The following is a 24794-nucleotide window of genomic DNA, read 5'->3' as shown; positions in this document are numbered from 1 at the left end:
AGAGTTTGATCTTTGGTTCTCTGAGATTTAAGCTTATTGAGTCTTTTGGGGACAACGAAACGTCATGAGCGCCATATTTGCAATGCTCAAGGAACATCACTGGCACTCCAATAAATTTATGTTCCTACTCGGCTCCTTCTTTCTCCTCATGAGTTATGACCGTGAATAGATTTCACAAACAAGAAACTTTATGTACAACTAGGTATCTTTCGTATTACATCCTAAATGTGTTTGCTTGTCTTCATCAATGCAGTTCAGGATCAAGTCGACCATACATATGTTTATTTAGAATCCAAAATGTTGAAATCATCAAAGTCAACCATTAGAAAGGTTCTTTAATTTCTGGAATCAACGTCTAGGTGCCCGGGGGTTAGGGTTTGAGCCCTACTTCGAACATTAATATCCAAAACAAAATACATGAAGGAGGGGATACGTGTTGCCTACCTCCTTATAACATTGGCCATAATATACTCAACTCTAAACAAGAAGTCATGAGGGAAAAAAAAAAACAAGAAGTTAATACGTATACAAAATAAGAAACATAAGGTTTTACATGCTTCGGGTGAAAGATATTGCTTTAATTTATGTTGGGAGGAATACTCCCCTTTGCTAAAAGCAGAAACACAAAAGGCAAATTGATCAATTATACATTGAAGTCAGAATCTTAAACAAGTGGGACCATCTCACACACCTTCGACTGCAGGAAATATGTAGACATTGAATAAAAATTTGGTTCTACTAACCTGTTCGAAGACACAAACATCACCTACTTTTATGTTATTGTCCTGCACAAACTTCTTCCAACCTGAATTCAACCTACCATTTTTTGTTCCAACAGTGCAATTCAAAGCCCACGATCTCTTGTTTGGAACTTGAAGCACCACACCGCTATATCTATTGGGGAAAAATTTACTAGCAATCACCCGTGATATGGTCTGTAAAATGAATGATACTTCATCATTTAGACCAAAAGATTCATCATTTAATAGTGTCTTTGTCACAGATTAGCGTTTTTTGGACATAAAAGGATGAAAGCTCGCTAGATCTTCAGAGAGTAAGCATCTTACCAATGAAGGGCCAGAAACATATGATGGCTGCATAGGATATATGAAGAATGGATTTTCAGACGTAAAAGCTTTTGCTCTTTGATAGGCTGGAGAACATGGAACTGAAGGCTCAGGGTTGATAGACTCGTTTGTACTATCAGAAACCCCTGGAAATATGGTGACATCTATCAATAAGAGCTTAGTGTCTTTAATCACTTCGAGGACACAAACATCACCTAATTTTAACTTATTGTCCAGCACGAATGCCTTCCATCCACAATTAATTCTAGCATTTTTCGTTCGTAAAGTGCATTTGACAGTCCAAAATCCACTTCCTGGAACACGAAGCACTAACTTGCCACGGTTCTGCATGAAATACTTCCGAGCAAATTTCAACGGTACGGCCTGCCAAAAAAGATCAATTATAAATTGAGTTTAAAGTTGTGCATATGTATGGAATGAAACAGATCACGTATCGGGCATTCCACAAAGTTTGAAAGCTCACCAGATTGTGTGGTCTCGTGACATAAGATGGATGCATAAAAGATATAATGAATGGGTTCTTAGATTTAAAAGCTTTTGCTCTTTGATAGTTTTCAGCTCTCTCTTTGTCCCTCTCTGCGTCGCTCTTACTGGTAGCAATGTTGGATTGTTGCTCCTGCTCCCTACAGCCTTCGCTTCTTTCTTGAAACAGATATCCAAAAGAGAAGTATTACTACCAAATTATAATGTAACACAATGACTGATTTCATTCTGTTCATAGCTAATTAACCAGATTATAAGATGCATTCTTACCTAGGGAAACTACATTCCCTTGAGACTTTTCTTCCTCGATTACTTTAGTTTGAACATTAACTGGAATATCATCCTCTGCTTCCTCTTCTTGTCTTTTTCTTTTTCTCTCCTGGCCTAAGGGACCATGGCTCAGATTTTCAACAGAATGCTCAACCACATCCGAAATATCTATGGAATCATCCGACTCAATCTCTTTTGTTGGATATTCAATTTCTGAAGCACTCAAATCAAATATAGTGACATTAAAATGGGAACGAGCATTGTATCCGAACATCAAAAAGTGGCCGCAGCTTATTGAATAGAAGTCACTGAAATCTTGCCATCCAATGCCTAAATAAATTTGGCCTCGAGAATGAACCACTTCAACCTCCCATACTTCTCCACTGGGAACCTCAAGATACACAGGGTTTAGCATGTTCTTGCAGTATCTACTGGCAAAATCTTCTGGAATCCTCTGCGCGCAAAGGAAATATGCACTCAGTTTCATACATCTCGGAATCAAGACAGTGGCACATCTGTATAATTGGCAATAGATGCCTGCGCACTCAGCATTTAGTTCGACATATGTTAGATTGTTCCACATGTTGAGAGAATAAATTGTTAGTCCTCCACAATTTTCACCTCATGAGCTATCTTTTGCAAAATTAGGCCAAAGGTCCCTTCTTTTTTTCATGGTGTCGGATTAAAACCCATCCTTTATACTTGGTATATCAAATGTTGGACCATGTTATATGTTCAAGCTCCAAATGATTAGCATTAGGTGAGCAAGGAATGTTACAGATTGTTCCACATTGATTGGGGGAATGGGTTTAATATTCAAAGAGTTCATGAAGTGAGGATTTTCCAAGATTATTGTAATGAAGAAAAAGAATCACCCCCCCCCCCCCCCCCCAAAAAAAAAACACACACACACATATATATAATGTTCGACTTAAAACCACTGTTAATAACGAGGGATGGTACAGTTCCAGTAACAAGAAAATCTGAATCAGTCCATGAATCAAGATTGAAAACAACAGAATGAAAAGAAATTAAAGGAGGAAGAAAGTACTGACCAGACGGCTGCATTCATGTTGGGATAATATAATCTTGAAGAACTTTGGTTGAGTAATGTTAGTAGAAGAATTCCAAATGGAAGAGCCTTCACCACTTCGCATCTGGCGCTTAGCTGCCATGACTGATCTTTGACAATTGAGCAAGAACGATACGTGAGGGAGCAGAGTCGTAGCATATTATGCTCCTTAATGCGATCGATTAACCTAGAGATAGAGGAGGCGAAGTCATTACTAGTGTTTTGGCTTTTCTATTTCCTAAAAGGTTCGCCTAACTTAAAAGAGAAAAACAGTGTTTGATACTGTGAAGCGTAACTTACGAGGCAAAAGAGGTAAGACCCAAGTCGAGGGCCTGCGTTGCCTCCGGAACCTATAGTACTCGCTCGATCCGCGACTAATTTGCTTTGGCTCATCCATTAACACTCCCTTTAGCCAAGCTTTCAAAAACTGCTTATTTTAAAAATTACTTTTTCTTAAATTACTTTTTTCAAAAGTACTTTCGAAAAAAAACAATTTGTGTTTGGCCAATTCATTTAGTAAGTACTTTTTGCAACATTTGGTAAACAAATTGTGTTTGGCCTATCTTTCTAAAAGGTACTTTTAAGTGTCAAATTACCAAAAAGGATAGTACCAAGTTCTTATAGTTCTTTTAAAAAAATAAACTTAAATATTTATTGTAACTAGCTTTATTATTTTATATGTAATTTAATTAAAATATAAAGCATAAAGTAAACAAACATATTAAAGATTTAAATTAATTTTACATATATAGTTATACTGATGATAGGCTATAATTGTGTATTTTAGTCGATTATTACACTCAAATTTACTGCACTTTGATTGAGTTTGAGCTTTAATCGCTATTGTCTTGCACTGACTGTGTGTTTTATGCCTTGTAGGAGTAATTCCGAGCTATATAGATGTTATGGAATGAATTCAAGTGATTTGGAGCTTTGAAGTCTGAGTAAAAGCCCAAGGAATTAAGCCGGGATCGTGTCAGGGGTCAACTTTGATAGTTAAGAACAAACGAATACTCGAGTAGGCATATTGCGCACTGTCTAGCAAAATACACATAACTTTTTGCTCAGAACTCCATTTGGGCTTCACAATATATGGTTGGAAAGCTAACTCAAAGGGCTAAATCATATTACTGAAATCCTAGCCCTAAATCATAAAATCAAGGTAGAAATTATGGGTTTTGGGTAGAGTTAGGGTTTTGAGAATTTTGGGTGATTCAACCTCAATTTGGGGTCGAATCTTAAAACAAATTATATATTTGCACTCGTGGGGTTATGGGTGATCGGGTTTTGGTCCGAGCCTAGAGGTTGGACCATGTGGGCCCGGTGTCTATTTTTGTATTTTTGGAATAATGCTAGAAAATTTATATCTAGGCTATGAGAAGTTGCCATTGAGTCTTTATTGATATTGTTGAATTAATTATGCCTAGATATCACTGTATTGGAGGTGGAATCACGAGGTAAAGCGATAGTTGAGGATTAAGTGGATTTCAAGGCTTTGAGGTAAGTGTTTGGTTTAACCCTAGCTTGAGGGAATATGAGTTGAGTCTTGTTGCTAATTGCTATGTGATCGAGTACGATGTATAGGCATGGTGACGAGTATCTACACATTGGTGTCTAGCATGACCGTGAGTCCTTATAATGTGATTATCATGATTTGGTTGTGAACTCCGTGTTTATTGGAGGATTTCTATATGTTGTGAATGACATGTGAACGGTAATAGGATCATTTGATTCCTGGAGCATTGGTTCGAATTGTGATACGAATATTGAAAGTATACGAAATGACTTGATTCTTTGGAGCGTTGGCTCAAAATAGTAAAGTGAATTATAAGATAAGGAAAGTAAGGAAGAGAAAGCGTTGTTGATTATTCCCTTTTCGGGATGTTTGGTTGAACTTGTTGGATTCTTTCACTTGCCGGGATGGTTGTCAAATATTTGCTTATTTTATGCCCCTTAATTGTGACTGTTGTTTGGGAAGTCAGACTGTTAAATGATATTGAGGATCGGGTTGCGCGCCGCAACAATAATATGTGAGGATCGGGTTGTGCGCCGCAACAATGATATATGATAAGTGAGATGGGTTGGGTTGCACGCCGCAACAATGATACTGTAGTGCGGGTTGCACGCCGCAACAATGGTAATTATGGAGCGGGTTGCACGCCGCAACAATTATTGAGGCTATGTGTTTACATTTGAGTATTGATTCCTTGTTCACTGTGAACCTAAGTTGCTTTAGTTGTTACTCTGGATTATTGTTATTATTGTAACTCCCCATAGCATGTTTTCCCTCCCATGTTGGTAATTGTTTTGTATTCGATTTCTGTTGTATATCTATAACTGCACAGGTTTATGTGGTGTCCAGTCTAGCCTCGTCACTACTTCGCCGGGGTTAGGCTAAACACTTACCAGCACATGGGGTCGGTTGTGCTGATGCTACACTTCTGTGCATTTTTGCACAGGTCCAGGTTTTGAGGAACAGCAGCAGCAGTAGTTCGGAAGCAGGCGATTCGTATTCACGAGACTGAGGTAGCCTTGCAAGCGTTCGCAGGCCCGGCGTCTCTTCTCATTGTTTTCTTTTAGACTGTTGCCTCATTGTTTCGAGACAGACAGCTGTTATATTTCTTTCAGACCTTTGTATTTAGTTTATTCTTAGTGGTTCGTGAGTAATGTGACACCAAATCTTGGGTAGAGGTTGTTTTTGACTATTCCGCGTTTTAAATTCATCTTTTCAAGACAGACTTCCGCTATTGTTCTTATTAGACTTTATGTTCTATATTGATGTTATCAACTGTTAAAGATAATTTCTAGTGATGGAAAGGTAATTAAGTTGGCTTGCCTAGCTACCACGAGTAGGCGCCATCACGATCCCGATGGTGGAAAATTCGGGTCGTGACAAGATTAGTTGACGAGGACATACTTGTTAGTAAAAAATCTAATTCAAGCAGCTTAGCATTAGAGGGTGTTGATGAGCAGGAGGAAGAAAACTTGGACATAAATGTAGCACAAACTCAAATGGAAGAACAAGTTTTCAAAAAAAAACTGTCGAAGAAGAAAATGATGAAGCTTTAGATGGAGAGGATGACGAAAATGGTGATGATTCTCCTCAAGAGGTTGATAAAAATGCTGAAGAAGAAAAAGAAAAAGAAAAAGATGTAGCAGAAGAAGAAGATGAGGAAGAAGATGATGATGAAGACGATGATGAACAACTTGAAGATGGTGAAGATGGATGGAAAGTGAAACACATGCAATAGTTGAAGGTGACCAGGATGCTCTATCAATTCCTATGTTTGTAAGGGCGATCGACACATCTAAATACAAATTCAGGACTTTTCTAAGAAAGCATAGACGTTTTCCGGCCAAGATTAGTGTGAGGTCTAGGATCAGTGTATTCCATGAGTTCAAGGATAAGCTTAGACCAGTCAAATTAATAGAAAAGTTTAATAGTAGTTGTTTTGAACAGTTTACAAAACTTTGAACGCACAAGACACAATTCAATGGACAACTTATCCATTCCCTGCTGATTCGCCGAATTTATTGCGCGAAGAAGCGAGAGGTATGATTTTTAGTTGGAGACAAGCCTGTTCACTTTGAATTGAAAGAGTTTGATATGATGATTGGATTGAACTGTGGTGCCGAACCCAGTAAAGAAGAAATGAAGAAAGAGATGGATGATGGCGAAGCATACTGCGATAAAGTTTGCTAGTCTAGTAGGAAGGGGGTAGAAGTAGAGCTATTTTTGAAACATTTAGAAGTCCAATAGGTTTGACACAACCGAGAGGTTTAAGATTGCATTTTCATGATTTGTCCATTCAGTCTTGCTTGCAAGGGATAACGTATCACGCGTCCATAAGAAGTTGATTTGTATGGCTAACAATTTAGAAGTTTTCATGAAATATCCATGGGGAAAGGAGTGTTTTGATCTTACAATTGAGTACTTGAAGAAGGACATATTTCCAATGTACAAATCATATGTGAGCAAGAGGAAGGAAAACAAAATCTCTGCTAAAAAGTCCAAATCGGCTAGTTATACCCTGTACGGCTTCCCATGGGGATTCATGGTAAGTATTAAAAAAAATTCTCAAAACTTCTTTGCAGTTGAATACTAGTATTTTATTTACTGCAGACAAAAATTAATAATTTTTTATTCATGAATAAATGTAGGCATGGGCGTACGAAGCAATTCCACTATTTGGTTGTAGTGTCGAGATGTCAAAGGTCATATAGATGCCGCTGCCAAGGATATTGAGATGGCACAGCAAGAAACCTGCATCTGACCCTGATTGGGATCCCTTTAAGCTGAGAGTTGATGACCCTGGTGTAGTAAGATAGGGAGTGCAACAACACTCCACCAGTAGATTAGAATCAACTAAAGTAGGAGATTATCATAGACCCCGTGTCTATTTTTTTGTATTGTTTGTGTATTGACTTCTATCTATGCTATATTTTAGGAGGTGATTCCTTACTTTGTTCCTATCCTACGTGAGATGGATATGGACTACGTGAAGAATTTGGTACCATATGACGATGAGGTAGCAGATCCTATAATCGACCAGGTAGAGATTGATTTGGAATGAGTAACTGCCATTAAAAAGGCACCTGGTGCAATGAACTTAGAGACTAATGATGAAGTTTAATTTGCTAATGATGACCCGTTGGGTGGGAGTATTCCTGGTTCAACACTAGCTGGTAATTTTACGGATATTGGTAGAGGAGGACCATGCAGAATATGCAATGCTTAGCCAAGTGATACAGATGTGCGCGAAGAGTTGAAGGTTCTAAATGACAAATTGGATAAGGTGTTGAAGATCCTTGGAGAGATGCACAATCAGAATAAGAGCCCTTCTAAAGTAGTTGAGTCACCTTGGTACATGGTTACAAGATTTCAAACCAGATTGAGGAATGCTCAAATTTCTACAAGCAAGATGAGGAAGCTGAAACGGATCAAGAAGTAGAAACCAAAGGTAAACGTACTCAAACCGGTTTCAGAGGAAGATAAGAAACTGTTCTGTGAATGGTTTGACAAGGAGGAGAAGTTTCCCAAAAACTTCTTGACTGACAGCTATGGTTGGAGGTTTTTTGAGAAGTTGTGCGGTGCTAACCTGTCTGTTTTAATTTTTGTAAGTCCCTTAATCACTGCTTGTTTTTCGTTTTTTAGTAGCTCCATATTTAAAGCTAACATGTGAGGAACTTTTGGCACTGATGTAATGGATGGCACATTTAATTTCACCATATTTGCATCAACCTCTATGTAATGAAACTATATTTTTCCCGATTAACTATTTATGCTGTAATTTTTGTTTTCTTAGCACTTTTTTTTGTATTACAACAAGCATCTAGAGGTTGCATAATAGATAGTGTGTCAAGTGCTAAACTGGCAACTTGGTTTCGTAATAGATATTGGGTCCATCAATAAACTAGCTACTTGGTTGCGTAATAGACTCGAAGTCGCTTATAACAATATCATCAAATATAACATTGCATCAGGCAGATAGAGGTTGCGTAATAGACTGGGTCCATCAATAAACTAGCCACTTGGTTGCGTAATAGACTCAAAGACGCATGTATTAACTTCAAAAAATTAAATATTATACAGTACAACATTACATGATCCAAAATACTTCCAACAAACTTACACTAATTAAACTATTCCTACCAACAACAAATCAATGTTGCTTCTTACTTTATCATCGAAGCTGCCACAAATCCGACAACGACGCACAAGAGCATAGTCCACTTATTCAACCTCATTTTATTCATCTTAACCATCCCCCCAACTGTATAATTTATAGGAATATGCCCTCCATCCACTTCATTCCCTCCATCATCATCATCTTCCTCATGAACATCCATTGATAATATATTTTCAAGTTCAGCCACCTTTATTTGAAGAATTATTTTTTCACGCTTAAGAGCATCATTTTCACACTTCAAACTATTGATAAGATCAGGAATCCTTGGATCTAGAAGATCATCGTCCCATTCTCATAATTGACATCTTTTACCCTATCGAATCAAATGGAAAAAAATAATTTTAATTGTAAAATTAAATCCTTAAAATTAAAAAGAGGCGAATATGTGGAATGTATCTTACCTTATTTTTGGAATATTTTGAGAATCACCTACCATCATTCACTAGAGTTGTAGTTGTAAATTGACGGGCAACCACGCTGTAGTGACAATTTTTCTTGGCCCAAAGGATGCACTCGACCCTTGACTCATTTTTCTTCAATTGTTTGAGTAATATTTTTCGAAAGTAAAAATTGTGATTGAAATGTGATCAATTTATTTTGAGATGGCAGGTAATTTTATATAGGTCAAATGAATTAATTTCAATGAGTCAAAAAATAGCCTCTTGTAGGGTCTTCCATGTCTGGATGGTATGTCTTTAGACATCCCACATGGAAGACAGGGTGGATCTTTAGCTTGGAAAGAAGCTGAAGTTTTTAGGCAACTTGTCCTACTTTCTCTATGATGGGGAATGTCCCCTCATACTTGCGGCTGACACCCTTACTAAAAAAGAAGGAAAATGGGTCAAATGGGTAATTTCAACGGGACAAAAAAATATGATTGGGGATAGGTCATGTGGACATATTTTAATTTTCTGAATAACACGAGATGTCTTCTGTCAACCCCCTAGTCGCTGATAAACTTCTTTAATAGTCTATAAACCCTGAATCTTAACCCCAACCCTGGACCCCAACCTTAGACATTTAGAATAAATTAAAAGACTTTCTTAATGGGTGAGTGTCAACTTGAGGTTTCGTCATCAACTCTATTGTGGTCGGGGGTAAACTAATGGTCGAGAATTCATATCATTAAGAGTTGGTCAATTTAGAACATGTAACAACTCAAAAATCAAGACCTCTAAGTAAATGGTGCCTTTCCATTTGACTTCTCGTGAATGACATGGCTGTTAAGAGTTTTGAGAAATGAAATGATGCTTTGAATCAGCATATTTGATGGTAATTAAATTAATTAGACATGTCCTTTTCATATTGGCTGCCAGCGATTATTAACATTATACATTAAATTAACTACCTAAACCAATGGTTGTCAATAGACTACTACCTAAACCAGCAGAATAAGTCTTGGTTAAATTGAAAATATCGACTGGGGTTGACAATAGAAAATTGGTTGACTACAGGTGATTGAAGAAGGAATAAGGGGGTTGATCGTAAAACAGTAGTCTATGGGATAAGTTGGTGTTGATACCTAATTTTGCCATCACATTTTATTAAGTATTCCATATACTTTTAAAATATCGGTTTTGCATCATTACCTAGTTTAAAAAGGTCATATAAGTATTTACTATAATTTTTTAAAGCTTTAAAATTGAATTTCTTGCATTTAATTTATTCAAATATTTATTAATTATCCCTTATATTATTTTTGGGTGACTTAATCATCCAAAAATATTATTTGCACCCACATCATTTTATAATAGTTTATTCCACCTTTTACATAATTATATTCATTTTTTTCTACTATTTACAATATTTTGCAACAATAGGCGATATTTTTCAATTATTGCCTTTATTATGTTAATTTTAGGTCAAAATGACCTTTTATATTTTTTCAACTATAGTCATCTATTTTTAAAGTGTTAATTTTTAAAAAAATAACATTTTTCTATTATTTTATAACTATTTTGATAATTTATTTTGTTAATTCTCGTATTATTTTAATTCCAGCCCAAATTGGACCAAAAGAGGTCCAAAATTCTGAGCCACCCCGTTTAAATCCGTGTGAGGCCCAAACCAAATGACCCCTTTACTATAGCTGGTCGCGACCCGTTTCAATGACCCGTCCTACCTCCCTCACTCAAGATCAATGACCCACAATCACCCCTCTACTTTTAATTATCTAACTCACCTAAACCCTAACCCATTTGCACCCCTAGCCGCCTCTGTATTCTCTCTATCCTTTCTTCTCACTCCAAACCCTAGCGCCTCCCCCAAATCCTAGACTATACCTAATATAATATGAAAATCTTCCATATTTTCTTTCCTTTTTCTGTGCTCAGGCTAGTTCTTTCCCGTTTGCTTGACATATTTCATTTGGTACTGGTTTATTTAAGGAATTCGATATCTAGGAGGTTTGTTTGGCTTAGATTGTGGATAGTTACCATGTTTTCAACTTGATACGCTCAATAACGAGGCCATATGATTCCGATCCAGTGGGATCTTTAGGCGATTTTGACTTCCTGTCAAACTAGGGTTTGTTCGATTTTACATATTCCGATTTTGAATGGGTTTCTGCATGTGATTTCCTTCCCTTAGTTGTACGTAATTGATTGTTTTCCATGTTAGTTCGTCCTAGTTTGTCACTATATAAACCCCCTTCCCCGTTTCTCCTAGGAGACAGAACCACTACTGTTACTCTCACTTTCACACCTTCTATATTGTTTCTGCACTCTTGATTATGGCCGGCTGAAAGCCAAGGCCACCATAATCTTCTCTATCGACCTCCCTAGTGCGAGCACTGCTCGGAGCTCACTGAAGCTCATGTGAACTCTGACGCATTAGGATATGGGGTTCTCACTGTTATCTTTCAATTGCTGTCGCTGCTGAGATTCTAAGTTGCTCACTCTTTTGCTCGTTTAAATTTGCAACTAGTTAGTGTTCTTGACTTTTTACAACCGTAATTGTCACTCCTCTACTTATTCATGTGTGTGTCTTTTGGATGCCAACACTGATTGAACTTCTATAGACAAGCATGACATAAGTTTCTTTGCTATTTGTGAACTCCAGTATTGTATTATTGTATGCTTTTGTAATTCTATGGTCTTAATTATGTTCTGCAGTTCCATGTTCTCTAGTATCAAACTAGATAGGCTTCAACATGTGTAGTCTACTCTCACTCTATACATTGGACTCAAATGGTTTTTAGCCTTCTTAGGTTTTACCTGATTTGTTATGCTCATGTTAGCCTTGAATTTTGTATTTTTTGCCTATTATAAGTTCGTATTCATGCTCTGCTTTGGATTTCTGGGACCATTTTCTGGAGACTGATATCTGCCTAGAATTTATTCGAATGTGTTTTACTTTAAGAGTTTCATGCTATGTCCTTTCGTGTATGCATTGCTACCAGTTAGTTTTTCTGAATTAGTCCTCAACTACATCTATTTTAGACTTCCATATTGAAACCTTACTTGTGGGATTTGTTACTTGTTACCAGAATTGGATCATGATTTGTTTGTCCTAAGTTTCTTGCTAGTCTTTTTTATAAGGATTCTTTTTGAGAGTGGGATCATTCTGATCATGTTTTCCTGTAGATCTTTATGTTGAGATTTCCTTGTATTAATTGTTGCTTCTTATGTACTCTGAGTTAGTTCCTAGCTGAACTTTGTTTTAGGATTTCATGTTAAGTACCTCTCCTGCAAAACTTTACTTGAAATAACCTTTGACTACATTTCATCCTAGATGTTTCATGCTAAGGCTCCCATATATGAAATTCTACTTAGTTGCGGATCAGCTGTGGAGAATGTCAGCCTTGAACTTTTGCTGTCATGTTCCTTGTGATCAAGCCTTGATTATTCTAAAGGGTCTATTGTTACATTGAGCTAATTTCATAAAGTTGTAACCCATCTTGTATGTGTTTACTGCTTGTTAATGAGAATGGTTAAACAAGATAGTTACTCCAATTATTTGGGCTTTGTCTATTGGGCCTGCTTTTGGTATTGGGGATCTTAAGCGCATTGTAGCACTTGGAGTTTGGCCTGCTGTCTGTGTGAGGTTCTAATCCTATTTGAAGGCCTTGATGTATTATTGGGTTATTCTATATTTGTAATTCGGCATGTAATTATTCAATATGGTCTGTAATAACTAAAAAAACTGAATGATGGAGAAATTAGTAAAAAAGGGGGCTAGGGTATAGTAATTCTCGCACGAATGGGTAGAGAACATGACTATAGGGTCTACATGATTTGTTTTCTCCTTTGCTTGACATGTTCTATTTTTATACACTAACAGAAAACATGCCTATAGGAACCTAAGAACTTCACTTGCTTTACATGTCCTATTCTTGTACACTGTTAGAAAGCATACCTATAGGAATTTAAGTGTTTCACTCATTTCATTTCTACACGAAATTATATAGCATGCCTATAGGATTCAAACATCATTCATTATTTACTTAACTTGTGCTATTGATGTGATTGTTAGATAATGTGCTTATAGGATCGTGTTAAGTAATTAAGATATGCCTTCACTAATACTCATCTAGATACTATATCTATAGGGCCTTAATTGATTAACTAAATGGTTGTTTTGTTGTTCTTATCACACTGCCCGCCTAGAAAACATGCCTATTGGAATAAGCATGATGAATTCGTGCTCAAAAACAAACTGATAGAAAACATGTCTATAGGGCACCGCTACTCGCTTAGAAAGCATGCCTATAGGACCAAAGATACAATTCTGAGTTTTTCAACGACTTCACTGCCCAAGCGCGGATCACTTAGAGAGCATGTCTATAGGTTTCTAATAACAATTGTAAACTGCAGCTTTGATAATCTGACTATCAGTACCACCTATGATACCTTACTACAAATATGTTCGCGTGCTTTTGTTGCTATGTGTGGAGGCTAACATGAGCCACTCATTGCTATTATATGCATTCCTACTTGTTCTGAATGTTCGACTAGTTTTATCATTTTGAGCATCCTAAGTAAAGTCTAGGACCACCATAATAGTAGGTCCAAAGCCTCCTGGACCATAGGCATGTAACGGGTAATGCACGCATAGGACATGATTTAGAATTGAACTAGAGTGCTTTAGGTAAACAACTTTAACATAGTAATTGGGTAGCAGGAGATGATAGTCTGTGCCCGCTAAATAATATGAGCAACCCCTACCTTAAGAGAGTTGCGAAGTATTATTTATGTTGGGGTGATCTTTTAGGCTAAAAAACTTAGGACCTCCCCCCCCTCTACCCCCCCCCCCCCCCGTGTCTACTACTCGCACCTTTGTTTATTCGGACTTAGAACAAATTAGGTGGTACCTTGTAATCTCTAAAGGCCTAATCATCTATTAATGTATATTTTATTTCCTTCCTACGTACAATCTTCTTCACACTTGTTTTATATCGTAGCCGAATATTTGAATTCCCTATCTTCCTTTAATTTACATGATCACATAGGACAATTATAATCCAGTAATCCCACATAGCGTTAATTTGGTCGGGACCCATAGTTGTGGACCTTGAAGAGTGCCGAACACCTTTTTTTGAGGTAATTCGAGCCCTTACCCGATCTTTGGCGACACGAACTAGTCAAAACAAAGTTATTTGCAAAATAGGTGCCCTAACGCATCTTAAAATCGTTAGGTGGCAAGTCTTCTCTTTTAATACCATTTAAAAGATGTGTCACACGTCAAAGCCCGCTTTTGCGAGAAAATGGGGCGCGATAGCATGGTGACTCTGCTAGGGACATACTTAGGCTCTTGCCATAATGAAGTTTCTCTTATGTGGATTAACGAATTATTTGATGTCATCCCCTCCCTATTTCCTTTGTTTGTTTAAAATTGCTATATCATGCACACCCCCCTCAATATTTCCTTTGTTTGTTTAAAATTTCTATATCATGCACACCCCCTCCCTATTTCCTTTATCATGTACACCCCCTCTCTATTTCCCTTATTTGCTTAAAATTACTATGTCATGTGTCTCCCATTCCTATCTCCCCTATTTGCTTTATTTAATTACATTCTCGCGCATTTCATGAATTATGCTAACTTATCTCCTTTGTCTTTCCTTTTTCTTTTCCTTCTCCTGCTCATCTTTATCACATTATTTACTGTTTTTACGTACTTTCATCATGCAAATCTCTAGGAACGTGTTACTATTTTTGCATAAAGTATGCTTTCAACATCATACTCCACTCGTGCTTATTATCAACATAGCGACGCTTGATGAGTGTCCGCGCTTTCCTAATAAATACCCTTTTAAACCGTAAAGGCTTATTAGCGGTAGACTAATCGATTAGTTGTGCAGTCACCGGTCCCGTGCCTTTCCCTCTCAAGGCGTCCACTTGAGCGTACCAGTCTAGACCCTTCTAGAAACCATACTCTAATTCGGAATGTACATGCATCGTGCTAAACCTAGTATGGATTGAGACATCATTAACGAATCAACCTGATTAGATGAACCTTGTCCAAAGTACAAAGTCCAAAGGGATATCCATACCATCATATTATGTGAATTGCTTGGAGAAAATATGCCAACATGTTGACCATTATTGTGTAAATAGTCGAATTTGGAGGGGGGAAAGGGCTAACCTTTACTTGTTTGCAGAAAATGAAGCACGAAATCCCCAGGTTTGGTATGGTCCAGAATATCCCGCCTCTGCTAATTGAATGGTGGAATGAACTTGCGCCATGTGACAGAAATCACGCGAGGAGAGTACCGGTTACTTACCGTCTTTGCTAAATATTCGACCCAACAGGGAATTAATTGAGGCCGCCACCATATTCTGGGATGAAAAGAGAGTTGTTTTCGATTTTGCAATATAGAAATGACTCCTCTTCTGGAAGAGTTAGGGGACTTTGCCAAGTTAACATGGGATAGTCTAAACCTACTGGTGCCATAAAATCGCACCCCACGCGGTTTTCTAAAAATGCTAGGGTTTAAGAAGACCGACGAACTAGTTTTCCTAAAGAAATCCTACATCCCCTTCGAGTTTCTCTATGAGCGATATGGGCACAGAAAATCATATCGCTTGCATCACGAGGAGCTAGCCATTACCTCTTTGGGATGGGTACACCGCCAGGTTTATGTCTTTATAGTCTGTTTCTTGGGTTTGTTGATCTTTCCAATGCAAAGAGGGAGGATTCACACTCGCTTAGCCATGTTCGCCAGGACCGTGATGGAGGGTATCGAAGGGCAGAAATACACCATCATCCCTATGATCCTAGCTAAGATGTACCACACACTGGATCGGTGCGAGCATAGATCTGGGCATTTCGAGGGTTGCAATCTCCTACTATAGGTTTGGTTGCTAGAGCACTTTCAGAGAAGAAATTACCGCCAGGAGCTCTTGCATAGGCCACTGAATGACTACATAGCCAGTCATCATCCAAAGAAGTTGGCATTCGCTCCAGATAGGTTTGCAAAGCTTGGAAATGTTGTAGGTTGGGTTCGTTTCTTTAAGAATCTGACAGACGAGCAAGTGTATTAGATATTCGAGTGGTTTCCTATTAGTGAGTTCATCATCAGGTCCAAAGGAACCACTCATTTGGTATTTATCGGGTTGCGAGGAATCTACCCTTACCCTCTTATAAGGATAATGAGGCAAGCTGGGAAGAAGCAAGTCATACCTCGCATTTCAAACATGGTTCAGTATAAAGCAGACTTCAAGGGAGACATTATCCCATTCAAATTTGAGGCCCGACACATGTAGAACCAAATGATCATCGTGGATGGAGAGACTATTGAACCAGACAAGTATCAAGCATGTCATATGTACTACTACCTCTCATGGTTAGAAGACGACATAACAAGGGTTGTCAAATCGAGGGTTAATATGAAAGACAGAATCATAGATGAGGTGCATGTGGCACAAATAAAGTACAAGAGGCTACGTAAAAGAGTGTTCGAATATGAAGCTAAGCATCTGGAGCAGCATAAGGTGGATATGGAAGCGATCAATTAATGTAAGGAAACTAGAAATAAGTCGACAAAGAGATTGGAGCACCTAGAGCAAGGATTGATGGAGCTAGAGGGGAAGATGAGAAAGAAGATTTGGGATTGTCAAGGTATGGGCTATGATGAAGGAGGGAAGCTGGAAATGACTTACTTGCTACTCGACATGCGCGACCTGGGAAGTGTGATTGATGGAGCCAAAAGAGCCAAGCATGGAGAAGGTCCTTCTGGGACCAAATAGACTAGGAGATAATGTTCTTTAATGCTTTCTAGATAGATTTCGTTAGAATTCAATGTAATTAGGCTTCATACCATTAGAAACTTCATATTATTATTTCGATTTAGTAAAGATTAATTTGGTTCATTTTCGCATTAATGGAATGAGACAACATTGGCATGAATTTTCTCCAAGTCTATGTGTCGCTAGGCCTACCTTGAGCATAATGAGGTCCCCAAACACTCTTTTGCTTTTCTTTCTTTTGATTACTCCCATTCCCAAAGGTAGGTTCGTGCATTCTAGCATCATCAGCATACCACACCAGATCCAGAGGTCCTCCACCTCCTCCTCCACCTAGCAACCCTAAAAGCAAAGGCAAAGGCAAAGGGAAGATGGATGATTTAAGTGGTAATCGAAAGGACAACGCACTATGGCAGAGAATGTTGAAACCTCAGATGGAAGGAGTACGCCGGGATAGAATGAGTTGGTCCTATGTTTGGAACAAAAGATCTTGGAACTACAAGGTGAGCTTGAGAAAGTCCAAAATCTTGCAAACCTCTCCCTTCATCTAAATGTCCCTGACATCAACCATCAAAACAACACCACCTAGAATCAAACACCACCCTAAAACACACAATCCCAAAATCCACCACCCATAGCTCCAAAAAATCATCCAGCCACACACCAATATCACAACGTCGCACCCTCTCAAAACCTTAACCCCTCACCAGTACAAACCCATCAACAACACCACCATCACCCAACCTAGTATCCCGAAACACTACTTAACATACCCTTCAAAATGCACCACAACTTACCCCCGATCCATTTCAAACCTCAATCAATGATCACCTATACATCCAAGTCCCAGGAACACACCAAGGAAAACCAATATACTTGGAGACCTTACCACATACCCCGCAGCAAACCCTATACACACCTGAACCAACCGAGAAGGACCTGCTCATATGAAACATGACGGAGGAGCTAAAGAAACTAACAAAAAGAGTCAAAGTGTTGAGGGTGGGAAAGCTGTTAAAGGTTTGAATTATGATGACTTGTGTATCTAACCAGATGTGGAACTGCCACAGGGTTACAAACCTCCTGAGTTCTACCGGTGATCCTAATGTACATTTAAGAACCTACTGTGACAAGCTTGTAGGAGTAGGCAAGAACGAGCAAATCCGCATGAAGATGTTCATGAGAAGTCTTACAGGTGATGCCTTATCTTGGTATATTAGCCAGAATCTGAAGAAGTGGGAGAACTGGGTAAGCATGATCCGATTTCATAGATAGATTTAGGTTCAATACAAAGAACGTGCCAGATGTTTTCTATATCCAGAACCTCAAGAAGAAGCCAACAAAAACCTTATTTGAGTATGTTACTCGCTGGAGATCAGAGGCCGCCAAGGTGAGGCTGCCACTAGAAGAAGAGCAAATGAACAAGTTCTTTGTCAGAGCTCAAGACCCTAATTATTATGAAAGATTGATGGTCAAAGAGAATCACAAGTTCTCCGACATCATCAAGTTGGGAGAAAGGATAGAATAAGGAATCAAGAGCGGTATGGTGACCACTTTTGAGGCACTACAGGCCACCAAAAAAGCCTTACAGTCAGAAGGTATTTCAAAGAAGATTGAAGTGGGTGCCGTGATGGTAGCCCAGGGCCCTAAGTCTCCCCTTACCTATCAAACACCTCAGCCAAAATATCAACCCTCACCTCCAAAAAACCAATACGCTGCCACTACTTACCATACCTATAATACCCAACCTGCATATTACCATTCACCTCCTCCCGCCTGCCAAAATTACCTAAAGCCATAACCAAACTTTGACAACAGAACTCCCAGAAAATACACCCCTATCGCCGAATCTATAGCCCAACCATATGAGAGACTGAAGGTCGCTAGTTATGTCACTCCCATTCCTACTATTGCCGTTGAAAATCCTTCCCACTGAGTTAACCCCAACAATACTTGTGCCTACCATTTAGGTATGAAGGGTCACACAAACGAGGAATGCCGAATGTTGAAAGACAAGATCCAGAAACTGATTGACACCGAAGTTATACAAGCAAAAGAGTCCATACCGAATATCTGCAATAACCCTCTTTCTGATCATATGGGCAAGGTGTGAATTTGTAGAAACTGATGAAGAATGGGATCATGAAGGATCTATCGAGCTTATACGAGAGGGAGACGCTCCTAAAACATCTCCTGTCACCCTCTCGCCTATTGTGGTGCAAACCTAGGCGTTATTCGAGGTCGAGGTGGCTACACCCTTCATTTTGATGGTAGCTCCAACATCGTATTATAAGTCAGATATTGTCTCATGGGATTATGTGGTGGAGGCAAGGAGAAAAAGAAAATCCAAAACGGAAGACACAGGTGTTGCACAAGGAATGACCATAACCGGTAGGGTTTACACGTCGGAAAATCTTGGAGGGATGAGTAAAGAGACCACACAGAAACCATCTGTTGTGGAGACAGGCATTGATGATCTTTGGAGGAAGGTTCATGCGAGGGTATACTCTATTGTTGATCACTTAAACAAGACTCCCGCCCAAATATCCATCTAATCACTATTGCAAAACTCATATGCGCACAAGAATGCCTTGATGAAGGTGTTAAGTGAAGCTTATATACCTACCGATATTACTAGTGGAAAGGTGGCGAACATGGTGGGGCAGATACTAGAGAGTCACAAGATTACTTTCCACAAAGATGAGCTACCACCAGAAGGATTGGGTCACAACAAAGCATTGTACATCACTATGCAATATGAAGACAAGTTCATTGCTAGGGTTCTAATAGATGGGGGTTCAAGTCTGAACATATGCCCGCTGACTACTTTGAAAAGAATGGGTATAGGCTTGCATGAGATACGGATGGTAAGTATGAATGTAAAGGCATTTGATGGGTCTTAGAGAGCCACTATCGGAGAGATCAACCTGAATCTGCAGATAGGTCTGACTTGGTTCGATGTTGAATTCTAGGTGTTAGATATATCCTCAACTTATAACTTGTTACTGGGATGACCAAGGATACATGCAGCTGGGGCAGTCGCTTCTACTCTACACAAGGCTATGAAGTTCGAGTGGAATCACCAAGAGGTTATTATTCACCGAGATGGAAGTAACCTTATCTACACCAACCAAACTATGCCAACTATCCAGAACAGGAGGAAATTGGGAGGAGAAACATACCGCATCATTAAGTGGATAAATACAACCGAGAATGGGCGTTGGTGAAGCAACAAGATAGAGAGCATACTGATATGGTTACGGTATGAACCAGAAAAGGGACTTAGTCCAAAGCTTCAAGGGATCACAGAACCAATATGACCATAATACCATGGCATAACCTTTGGTCTCGAATATGAATACACTGTGCAAGAATATAATTATTGGATACCGCCATGGCGTGACTTTTACTATCCACTGGAACAAACCATACCATTGATGCACCAGACATTCCGCCAGACTGATGTAATTTGGGGGTCCGAGGAAGACGAGGTTTTGGATGGTATGAGGAAGCTATTTCTAGATGAGAAAAATATGGACTGCAATGTAATCTTGGAGGAGGAAGCGTAAGACCTTACCATTCAAACAGTGGAAGAAAGAGTTGTCCTCGGGAACTGGACTGATGCACCATCCCGGGCTCGCCGAGTACCTGGGTAGCCCTGGCAGAACTAGCATGATTCTTTTTAAAATTGTTTTTGGCATTTAAGACATTTTCAGTATTTTGTTCTGAAATAATTACCTGAGACATCGAGTTGTACTTGTTTGAAAGTTTTAAGTTTTAATTATTACATCATTGATTTTTGTTTATTCATATTATTATCATTCTACATTCTTTTTCAGCATAATTATTACATATCTTGATGAACCTATGACTGTGACATGTAATGAGATAATACAATATAAGTAAAGTCATTCGGAAGATTGGGAAGATGATATAATACGTGAGGAAACTGTCAAAGAGGTAAAGAATTTTGCGAACAAGCCAAAGTCCAATCTGGAAGAAACTGAAGCAGTTAACTTAGGGGATTCTGAAACGGTCAAAGAAACTCGCATTAGCATTCATCTATCACCATTAGAGAAGGACGAGTACATCAAGTTTCTAAGGGAATATGATGATATTTTCGCATGTTCCTATGATGCCATGACGGGGTTAAGCACATCCATAGTGGCTCACAAGCTACCCATAACCGTATGTGTCCACCGGTAAAGCAGAAACGCATGAAATTCAAGCTAGATATGAGTATAAAGATAAAGGAAGAGGTTACCAAGCAGATAAAAGCCTAGGTCCTTCGGGTGGTCGACTTTCCAACTTGGCTAGCCAACATTATACCGATCCAAAAGAAGGATGGGAAAATCAGGGTGTGTGTCGATTATCGAGATTTGAACAGAGCAAGTCCTAAGAATGATTTTCTGTTGCCCAACATACATATACTGATTGACAACTGCGCCAAGCATAAACTCCAATCCTTTGTGGATTGCTTAGCACGATATCACCAAATTTGGATGGACGAAGAGGACGCCAAAAAGACAACTTTCATCACGCCACGGGAAATATATTGTTACAAAATGATGCAATTTGGTTTAAATAACGCCGGGGCAACCTACATGAGGGCCATGACTACTATTTTCCATGATGTGATACATAAAGAGATAGAGGTGTACATGGATGATGCGATAATCAAGTATAAGACGAGTTAGGATCACATAGCAAACCTAAAGAAGTTTTTCGACCAACTACGAAGGTACAAATGATGAGCGTAAAACACAACACAAAATTTTTGCTCGCTAGTCAAAGATAGTATAGTTCAATTATCGTCTCCACAAGGATTGGATTTAAATAATATTCGAATAACTTTGAGTTGATTACTATCCAGGAAAATGTACACTTGATGTTATCATTATTACTACGATTAACTACTAAAAATTAAGCACTTAACAGTTGATCACAAAGAGACAGCAGATGAGCACGAAGAAATACCAATGAGAGAAATAAGGGTATTTGACTAGATAGGTGCACGATAACTGACTCAGGATTCAATTATTGAGTTAATTCACTCTATAATATGGTTGATTCTCACGAATTCAATTGAAAATCAGATTACACTTGAAGTTAATGTTCTCCTTTCGATTAAACGTTAATTTCAGTAATTAATCCAATTAAACCATGGTAAACAATTGCAACAATAAAATGATTGTTATTATCTAAAGGGCAACTTCTCACGAATATTTCCCTATTTTCTAGTTCGATTAACAAATTAAGAGGATCTTCCGATTACCTATTTGAATCACGAAAATAAACTAAAGCATAAGATGTCACAACTCAATTTTCCCCTCCGTTGGGTTTCGTGATGGCACCTAGTCTTAAGGACTAGGTAAGCCTAATAATTGCGGAATAACAACAATGAATAATAACATCTAAAATCCTTCTAAAATAAATCCCTTATACAATGAACATCTTCCCAAAACCCGGTAGTACAAGTCATAAGCTCTACGAGTTTTTGCTACCATTTCTAAACACAACCGTATGGAAGTAAGTACAGCAGTGAGAATATAAAATAGGAGGTTGACTCCGAAGCGTGCGAACGCAGCAGTAGGACTACCTTGAGTCTCCTCGGCAAGAATCCGCACAGCTACTAGCGAACAATACCTGGATCTCCACAAAAAAAATGTGCAGAAGTGTAGTATGAGCACACCACAGTGGTGCCCAGTAAGTATCAAGACTAACCTCGATGGAGTAGTGACGAGGAACTGTTACGACCCATTTTCCATAATAGGTTATGATGGCGCCCGACACCATTGTCAGGCCAGCCAATGCGGAAGTGTAATTTAGGTCCTCATTTTACTTTTACCAAAAACTAATTATAACAGATTTTCAAGTTAAGTTAAGGCCAAGAGTGGTAAATAAGGTATCAAATAGTTATACAACCCAAAAATAAATGTCTACTAACGTGTGTGTGCCAGAACCTAGTGTCACAAGCTACGGGCAGCTAGTAGAATATACAACCAAAAGAATATTACACTAACCTACTGTCTGGATCAGAATAGACAGAAATAACAGTACAAAGAGAGACTTCTTCGGCTGCGGATCGACATGGAAGGAAAAGCAGCTCACCATAGAAGTCTCAAGCCTGCTCACAGCTGCGCACCAGAGAAATAACCAGATCCACCTGCCTCAGACCCTGTACTTAAGTAGAGAAGCGTAGCATGAGTACATAAACAATATGTACCAGTGAGTATCCCGCCTAACCTCGAAGGAGTAGAGACGAGAGGTCGACTTGACACTCACTAGGGCTAAATAATATCATAAGTTTAAGTTAACGATAAAAAAAATCTATAACAGGCAACAGTTTACAACTAGGCATATAAATCATATTCTCGCTGAGATTCCAATTAATCATTTACTTTATTCACAATTATCAGTTCCTTTCGAGTCATGAAAGTGTAATTCTAATAGTTAACAAACTCAGGCAAAGCTATAAAAACATGCGCAAATATGCCGAGGCGACGGCCCGATCCTACAGAAATAAACTGTGCACTTGCCGAGGGTCGACGACGCGCTTATAGATGCATCTATTCATACCGAGGCGATCGGCCCGATCCACAAATAAGTAGGAATATCAAGTATACACACAAGGCACATCAATAGTCATAATTGCCAAGCAAGACTTCAACATTTATATAAGTACGTTCTTATTCCCTTTTAAAAATCCCTAGCATATCCTAGGTGCTCATAGTAACAAGATATTAAATAGAGTCATATGAAATAAGCATGATGTGGGTCCTAAGCTACCCGAACCATTGACATAGTAGTAGCTACGCACGGACTCTCGTCACCTAGCGCGTGCGTAGCCCCCACATTTAGCACAATTATTCAATTATTAATCCTATGGGGATAGTTCCCCCTCACAAAGTTAGAAAGGAGACTCACCTCGCTCCAAAGCGCGCTCCCGAATATCAAGAGCAAGCCCAAGCTCTTAATTCGAAGCCGAACGATCGCAAACTAGTTAAAATAGGTAAGAACTAGTCAATAAAGGCTCAAAAGGCCAAATTCTAACCATTTAAGTAATTTCCCAACCTTTCCCAGAAGTTTCCTAAATTCCGACCCTGGGCCCACGCGCCCGGATTTCGAGATTTTTCGAAGGAAATTGTTCTCTATGCCCTAAGGATTGATAATATATGATTTCTAGTTCATTACATAGTAAATTACATGATTAACTCTTAGTTTTATCAAAAACCTAGGTCTAGCTCTAACCCTTAATTTTTACTTAATTTCTAGTGTTTAATCTATCTAATGTTCATGTATTTAAGCTAAGGGAGAGTGGAAATTACTTACCTTGTGATGATATGTGGAAACCCTCTCTTTAGAAGCCCCAATTTCGCCCAAGTGTGGAGAAGAATGTGAAATAAATGCACTTAAGTTCGAATTAAAAGAGTTCACTGTTCAGCGATTTCCCCTTCTGCAGTTTGGGGACCGCATCTGCGGTCCCGCACCTGCGGAAATAAGGCTGCATCTGTGGCTCTAGGCTAAGGGAGGCTGGACCGCATCTGCGGTCTGAGAAGCGCTTATGCGGAACCGCTTCTGCGAAAATAAGGCCGCATCTGCGGCTTCCCTTGGGCCTGCCTTGGGCTGCTTCTGCGATCATTTGACCGCATCTGCGGTCCCGCTTCTGCGGTCCTTGAACCGCAGATGCGGTTATGAAAGAAGCAGCAGCCTTCAGCCTTTTCTCAACTTTCTAACTTCACTCGAGCCTCGGTCATTTGACGCTCGGGGCTCCCGAGCCCCACCCGAACATACCGATAAGTCTGAAATCACGAGGCGGACCTTCTCGAACCCTCGGAACTCCCAAAACAACGCTAAATCTTATAATTACCCCCTAAAACCAAATGAATCAAACTATTGAATCCTTAAGTTCTTAATTTTCCTCTAACGGGTCAAAACGCCCTTAAACTACTCGGATTGACACCAAATTTTACGGGCAAGTCTCAAATGACATTACGGACCTGTA

The 24794-nt window shown here is 38.9% G+C and overlaps 1 protein-coding gene across 1 annotated transcript; it reads right to left on the bottom strand.

The window, feature by feature from the left end:
* Positions 493–3228, bottom strand: LOC109235251 (B3 domain-containing protein LOC_Os12g40080-like). The gene is made up of 5 exons (XM_019401287.1): positions 2897–3228; positions 1842–2295; positions 1552–1730; positions 1068–1451; positions 493–935 (listed from the first exon to the last, which is right to left on the bottom strand). Exons 1-5 carry the CDS (start codon positions 3014–3016, stop codon positions 684–686), a joined length of 1389 nt encoding a protein of 462 aa, XP_019256832.1. The 5' UTR covers positions 3017–3228; the 3' UTR covers positions 493–683.

The sequence above is a fragment of the Nicotiana attenuata genome, chromosome 12, assembly GCF_001879085.1.
Source record: "Nicotiana attenuata strain UT chromosome 12, NIATTr2, whole genome shotgun sequence".
NCBI lineage: Eukaryota > Viridiplantae > Streptophyta > Magnoliopsida > Solanales > Solanaceae > Nicotiana > Nicotiana attenuata.
Note: the sequence above shows the minus strand (reverse complement) of the source record. Positions and strands in the feature narration are given on the sequence as shown.